Consider the following 7500-nt stretch of genomic DNA (forward strand, 5'->3'; position numbering starts at 1 on the left):
TTTTTATTATGTCCAGACACGTACTGCTGCAGATCATTCTTCTCAGTCTAGGTTCCAGACCCCTATTGTTTACGATATATATATAGTTTTTAAAAATTGTAACAGTCACTTTTGAAAATGTGTGTTGACTAGCATACGAAACGTCAAGTTTTATAAAAATGTGTTGGAATAAAATGTTTATCACCGCTGTTTGTGTTATTTTCTTAATCAAGGTAATCAAGTTTTGCTTTCAAAATTTTGTTCATGCAGAAATGGTAGACAATCTTTTGAACGGTCACAAGCAGCCCTAACTGAAGATTCTCAAACGATGTCTTCCTCACTACTCAGAATCTAAGCAAAGCATCGCAACTATTGCGTCCTCCATGATGGTTTAGGAAAACCATGGAGTGGGAGAATCAGGAAGAAGGACCGTCATTTAGTTGCATCGCTACAATCGGAAAATGTCGTTCCATTTTCAGCGGATCAGTTTCTGGACAGTCGGTTTAGCTTAATGGTAAGCACCCTGAGTTTTTAGCCAAATTAAAAGTTCGGGTTTGAAAAATGGGTGTTAGTTCGTGATGAAGTGCATTAGAATGCTATAAAAAAGACTCCGTGACACTTAATCGGAAAGTAGCGGGGTCATCCACTCGTCCGCACAGAGTCCAGGGATTTAAGTGACGTCACTATTTCACACGCCCTCATTTTGCGTTGCTTGGCTTCATCATGGATGTTCAACAGCTTTTCAAGAATCTTAAAAAGGAAGCACAATGCCCATTGTGCATAGAGACTGTCAAAAATCCCAAGATATTACCATGTCTTCACTCATCCTGCCTGGGGTGTCTCGACAGACATGCAACTTTTGCAAGGAGACAGCTAAAAGCGACAACCAAATATCCGGTTTGCCAGACTTCATTCCAAATTCCGGAAACAGGCACCTTCGAGAATTTGCCGTCATCGTTTCATCTCAACCGATTGGTGGATGTTCTGGCTCTAGAAGATGGCAGCGCACAGTCTCAAAGATGCAACAGTTGTGACGAGAACAATACGGCAACATGTTACTGTTTCGTGTGCCAGGATTTTCTGTGCGCATCTTGTTTTGAAGCTCACCAACGCTTGAAGGCCTCAAGGGGTCATCGCAATGTTTTGATGGAGAAACTGCAAGCGCAAGATGTGCAAGAGTTGATCCATAGACCCGTGATGTGTTCACAGCAATATCATGAAGATCAACCCCTCGAATTTTACTGCGAAGACTGTAAAGTTCTGATTTGCCACAAATGTACTGTAGTGAGTCACGATCGACACTCTAAGACAGACACCCAGAAAGCTGCACAAGAACAAAAGATGCAAATGGCCGACGCTGTGGCTAAAGTGAAAGCGGAAATGGTCAGATATGAGAGTGAAATTAAGAAACAAACTGCTCTAAGGAACAAAAACAAAGTTGAAATTTTGAACGAGGAAAAGAAAATGACAGACACTGTGGAAAAATTGATTCGTGATTTGCGAGAACACGAAAGGAAAATGAAGGACAAATTTCGTGAAATTTATGAAGCGGAACAAAAACATCACGCAACACGACTGGAAAACTTCGAGCTGGTTGCCACCCAGCTGAAAAGCTGCTTCGAACGCTGTCAGAGTATCGTGGATAGAAACTTCAGCGTCGAAATTCTACAAACAAATCACGCCATCCTCGGACGTTGTAATGAACTGTTAAATTTAAGAAAACCCGATCTTTACATGTCGCCACATGTACATTACTTGGTGGAAAAGAAATTGGATCTTATGGATCGAGTTGTTGTCAGCAAGACTGATCTCTCAAAGTGCTTAGCTGAAGGCCAAGACAGCAAGGAAGTAAAAGAAAGGAAGGAGACATATTTCGTCATTGTTACAAAGGATTCAGAAGGATTTCAATGTTATCAACAAGATGATAAAATCAAAGTCGACATATTGACTCCAGAAGGTGATCAACTAAAAACAGACATTAAAGACACCAAAGACGGGAAATACAAAGTGACATACACACCACAGTGTGCCGGACAACACAGAGTAGAGATTCTCGTTAATGGACAGCCGCTGACTGGTAGTCCTTGGATTGTGCAGGTTCATCAACATGAATATCAATTTGCCTTTCAGTTTGGTTCAAAAGGGAAGGGACGAGGAGAATTTGATGGCATTAACGACATTGATGTGAGTGACAAAACGCGAACGATTGCTGTTGCAGAAGTGCGGAATAAAAGAATTCAACTGTTAAGCTCAGAAGGAAAGTTTCGAAGTGAGATAAAAATTCATGGTACACCTTGGTCTGTGGCATTTACAGACTCTGGCGACCTGCTGACTTTAGTTCCGGAAAGCGACAATAAGCTTCGTCTGTTCAGTGAGGAGGGGCACTTCATCAAACACATTAATTATAAACATCTTGATGAAGCACGTCGCCTTACCATTGCGAGTGATGGTCGTATAATCATAACTGACAGGTCGGACAAGAAAATCAAGGTCCTCTCCCCTGACGGGAATGACTTGCTCCAATCCTTTGGTGCCCCAGACTGTGATGAATCCCCATACTACGCTATTTATCACCAGGACAAATTCTTCGTTTCTTATTACTCTGCTAAATGTGTCAAGGTATTTGACAAAACAGGAGTGTATTTACATGACATTGGCTGTGAGGGTTCCAATGATGGCCAGTTTGATGGTCCTTTTGGACTGGTTATTGACAAGTACAACCGACTGATTGTGTCTGATGCACGTAACCATAGGCTGCAACTCTTCACCCTGAGCGGCAAGTTTTTGAGTAAAATTGATGGACAGTATTTCAAAAATGGCTTTCCTTCTACCGTTGCTATAAACAGTGGTGGGAATCTCATCGTAGCCGACGTGGGCAACAGCTTGATTTCTATTTTCCATTAAGATGTGATATATTTTTGCCTTATTAGCATAAGTCTAACGTTTTCTGATCAGTCAGCCGAGAATAAAGTAATGAATATTGAAAGTGCATTGCATGAGCTCTAATAAGGTCTGAGGAATGAAGCTTTGAAAAATTCCAAATTTTACAAAGAATATATGGGATCAGTGGTGCCTTTGTCACCCAAGAATTTATCAGTTTTTAATGGCTAATAACTGGTTCGTTATCAAAGCTAAAAGGCTGAAAATTGGAGGTTTAACTAAAGTTTAACAAGTTCTTTTATCATTTGACGTCAATTTTTATATAGCATGATTGATGCCATATGTGCAAATTCGTACGTTAATGAAACAAAATGTAAAGAAAGCCAAGATTCCCTTTTACCTTTCCAATAAAAAGAGCTACGTACTAGAATCTGCAACTACCCTGGTGGAAAGCAAGAGATAAACGGGGAAAACTCTACTGGAAAAAAAAAAAGTTTCAAATGGATAATTTTGGAGGCATTTTGTTTTGTTATCTTTTCTGTGAATTGAGTGCTTACAATTTGTTCTCAGTGTTTTAAAGGTAGGTATTGTAGGCAGTAATCAACCTCGTTCTGAGGGCGCTTCTCCCTCCAAGTGAGGGAAAAGCCCTGGGAACAAGGTTGTGCAGTGATGTGTTAAGCTGGTTACAACTTTCTCCAATTAAGGACAAGCACTTTTCTGTCGAGTCGTGCAGAAGGCCACTTAAATTTCATAAATACTATTTAATCAATTTTGACTGATCACGATCTTCTCTTATCCAACGCTGTACAAGACTTAAGCCTGGTTTTCACTAGGGACGCAAGCGAAAGCATAAGAGCGCTTATTTCACCGTGAAAACGGTGCACAAGCACAAGGATTAAAATCTTTCCCTTTTCCTTGTGCTTGCACTTATGCTTGTGTTTGCTTGCGTTGTGTGAAAACGAAACACAGCATAAGCACAAGGAAATTTACTGTTTGGCCAATTAAAGCACTCCGATCTGAGCATTTGAACAAAATGGCGGATTCTTTGATTGATTTTTATGCTTATGTCGACGTTCGTTTCACTAGCATAAGCTTCTTATGTTTGTGCTTGAGCTTACACTTGTACTTGCGTCGCTAGTGAAAACCAAGCTTTATCGTCCACGGTTTTTGCAAAGGTTTTAAAAACCTCAACTTCACTAATGGCTAAGTAGCTAAGATGTCAGTTCATGTCCCTTGCTTTGTTTTTTAGCTTCAATTTGAGGCTTTCACTTTCTGTGTCCGATTCAAAGTGTTCTTAGGGTGGTCTTTATTTTAAAATCAATTTTCACTTTTAATGTATAGCAAACATTTCACCATCAAAAGAATGCTCCATTTTCGAGGTTTTGTTTGCCTTCGTTTTATGAGGAAAACTGAAAGCGACGAACAGTAGCTCTGATGTAAAAAGCTCCGTTCTCAGTGCCGCCATAAATTAGTTACAGTTGGTTGTTGATGGTGGGCATTTGGTATTTAGCAGAATGATACAAACGGGAAGTAGCTTTTTAACACTGCAGGGATATTGCAACTGTGCTAGGCCACTACCGGAGCAACCCAGGGCCGATACTTGAGCAATACAAAAACAATATTGGACCAACAATAGCTCTTAATTGGGTCAATACAGGATTACAGTTACCATTCATTACTTGTCTTATCTAGGACATCAGCGTTTTTAGTTTAAAAGGTTCTACCGAACAGGAAAGTGAAAAAAAAAAAAAAAAACAGCTCAAATGTAAGGGCGGTGACAAGACACTTTTGTGTTTGCCCTATAATTTGTTCATGTATATATATTTTTTGAATTGCCTTGGGAGAGCTACTAGGGCGCATGCTCCCTGAGGAAATTTTAAAAATTGAACACTCACAAACGCTGAGCGAAATTGAATCTAAGCGAAATTGATCATCGCAATTTGTGAAGCATCTTGACCAGTTGCAATCTGACACGTACGTCTCAGGGTTTAATAATAATAATTTAATAATTTATTTACTTATAACGCGCAAGTATCAATTTACATTTTCACTTTACATTTTCACTTTACTAAGTAGTTGAGTATTTTCGACAGTTTGTAAAGTAGCGGACATATTTCTGAAAGCACCGGAAGTCACAGTTTTTGGCGCGGCAAGGTGCCTTGCGAGCCCCGAAAGGGAGAGCTACTAGGGCGCATGCTCCCCCAGGAAACTTGAAAAATAGAACACTCAGAAACGCTGTTTGCAGTGTTTCTGGAGCCCAAGAATCAATTTCCCATGCAAGGCTGGAGTTCACTCAAATTCTCCTTAAAAAAATAAGTAAAAAAAATATAATAACAAAAAATAATACAAACCCCTGAAAAACTGGCATCAAAGTTCCGGACATGGAAATGGGAAACGACCGGACGAAACGTCCGGCCTCCGAACTCAAATGAAAACCCTGCTCACGTGCCCGCTGGCGTGAGCAACGCGAAACGGGAGACGACTGGGAACGAGTCAACGCCAGGATGACGTCAGGCTCTCAGAGACAAAGAAGGGGTGATGTAGCAGCTCTCGTAACGTATAATGTGATTGGGTCGCTACCCTAGCCAAAAACAAAAGACAAACAATTGAAACAATGACTTAAACTTAAAAACAATAGAAGCTGGTTACAATACCAAACAATAGCAGCTTACGAGAGCTGCTACACTACTGAAAAAAAGGCTATAGCTATATTTCTTGTTTACAAACATTGACGTCACATTTCGCACGTCACGGGAAAAAATGCTCTGATTGGTTGCAAATATGACAAGTTTCAGGAATGTTCATGCAAGTTTTCCTAGAATGGCAGCAAGACAAGATTTCAAAGACTTTTATTAAGAGATTGACTCTGATCTGATAAAGTATGCTTCAAATACGTTCAGTCAACTATCGCACGCAAAATTTCTTTATGATAGAGGCTGCCAAACTCAAACTTCAAAGAACATGTTTTCCCGTCATGTGCCCCTGCTTAGAAGAAAACGACGGTTTTCCAATTTGCGAACCACCGAACAAAAAGAATCATTGTTTTAACAGTCAATAGGCCACTTCGGAAAGTACCATAATACTCTTTGTTTGCCCCAAAAATTTTGCATGAGCATTGTTTCCAGTTTCTCTCGGGACTTACAATGATCCCAAGAGAAAACAACAACCAAGCTTATGCAAAATTTGGGGGGACAAACAAAGAGTATTATGGTATTTTCCGAAGTAGCCTAATAATTAGCTTATGGTTTGCGTATTAATAACAATGGGTGACCTCACGAGAAACATCGCTATAAGGATGTTGAGCATTCAAAAGTCAAACTTATTAATGCCACATTCCCATCAATCCTTAACCATGTTTTGAACATGTTTGGTGAAACACGGTTTCAAGGTGTTTTTTTTTTAATCATGTATACTGAATTTTGTCCACGATCAAAACTCAATTGAATCTCAAGTATAAGCCCGTTCCACATTTTATGCGACCGATTTTCATTTCGTAAAACCCAGTTTAATTAAACATGTCTTTTTGATGTGAATGGGATATTAGATGATATTTGGCAATCTCTATATTAGTATTTATTTAGTCAGTATTCGACATACTTATCACCGTTTAGGCACAGGAGATCTTCAACGGAAACGTCGACGAAAACGTCAATTTAAAATATAAATACAACTTTACACAATCCCAATTAGCTCTTTCGCAATTATTCCATCTCGTTCACGTAGTAAACTGTGGGCGAATTATCCTAAAACTATATCTATACGAACGGTTTCAGAGCAAACAGATAGAATAGCTGTGGTTACACACACCTTGGGTTTATAGCCTTTCGTAGGGTAAATGTCTGGGGTTTGGCTCAGCGCAGGTTTCATGTTACCCTTGGGGATGCGGTTACACAGTAAAAGACTCCCCTCAGGGTAAAATATAATTCGATATGAGTTCACTGACCTTGCAAATTAATTCTGCTTTTTGATTGTCCAAGCCATCTCAGGGAGCAGATAAACCGTACTTTTTAGTTAGTTCAGGAACTGTCATGGGAAGTTCTTTTGTTCTTTTTCATGTATCCATGGAAATAACCCTAGGGCAGTTTCTGTCTTGGGAAAGCGGGATACGGTACGCACAAAAACATTCATACCTACGGTGCTTTTAAAGGGAAATCTATTTCTTTACTCCTTTTTGGTAAGAGACAAGTGTCTCTTCTCTCTTTTTTTAATCTTGATTTTGCCCGCCGCTCCTTTTTTTTGTGCCGCTCACTTGTTTTCCGCCGCTCATTTTTTCCTGCGGCTCGCTTTTTTCTTTCTCCGCTCACGCAAATTTTTTTCTTTTTTTTTTTTTGCTGCCCACTTTTTTCTGCTGCTCACCTTTTTTCGGTTGTCTTGAAAACAAAGACGAAATCAAGATTAAGATTAACTAAAGACCCTAAGGGCCAGTTATTTAAATAAAGTCTAACTGAGGCCGCGGTTTAAGACAATCAGTGGACCTCCAAATCTGTTTATGAGCGGTATATTTTAAGTAAATAAATTGCTCTCTAGCCTGGAATGCAAACCTTCTTGTTACCATCAGCAGCACACAATATTTCGATATGATTGTTGGCAATATTGAAAATGGCTTAGAACGCGGTTTTGTTAAACATTGTCCAAAATATG

General features: G+C 39.6%; 1 protein-coding gene across 1 annotated transcript; it reads left to right on the forward strand.

Annotated features, from left to right (window-relative positions):
- The first annotated feature begins 702 nt into the window (after positions 1-702).
- On the forward strand, positions 703-2883 carry LOC138023200 (E3 ubiquitin-protein ligase TRIM71-like). The gene has a single exon (XM_068870228.1). The coding sequence runs from the start codon at positions 703-705 to the stop codon at positions 2881-2883; it is 2181 nt and encodes a 726-aa protein (XP_068726329.1).
- Positions 2884-7500: the final 4617 nt, after the last annotated feature.

Source organism: Montipora capricornis, chromosome 11, assembly GCF_036669925.1.
Source record: "Montipora capricornis isolate CH-2021 chromosome 11, ASM3666992v2, whole genome shotgun sequence".
In the NCBI taxonomy this organism is placed as follows: domain Eukaryota; kingdom Metazoa; phylum Cnidaria; class Anthozoa; order Scleractinia; family Acroporidae; genus Montipora; species Montipora capricornis.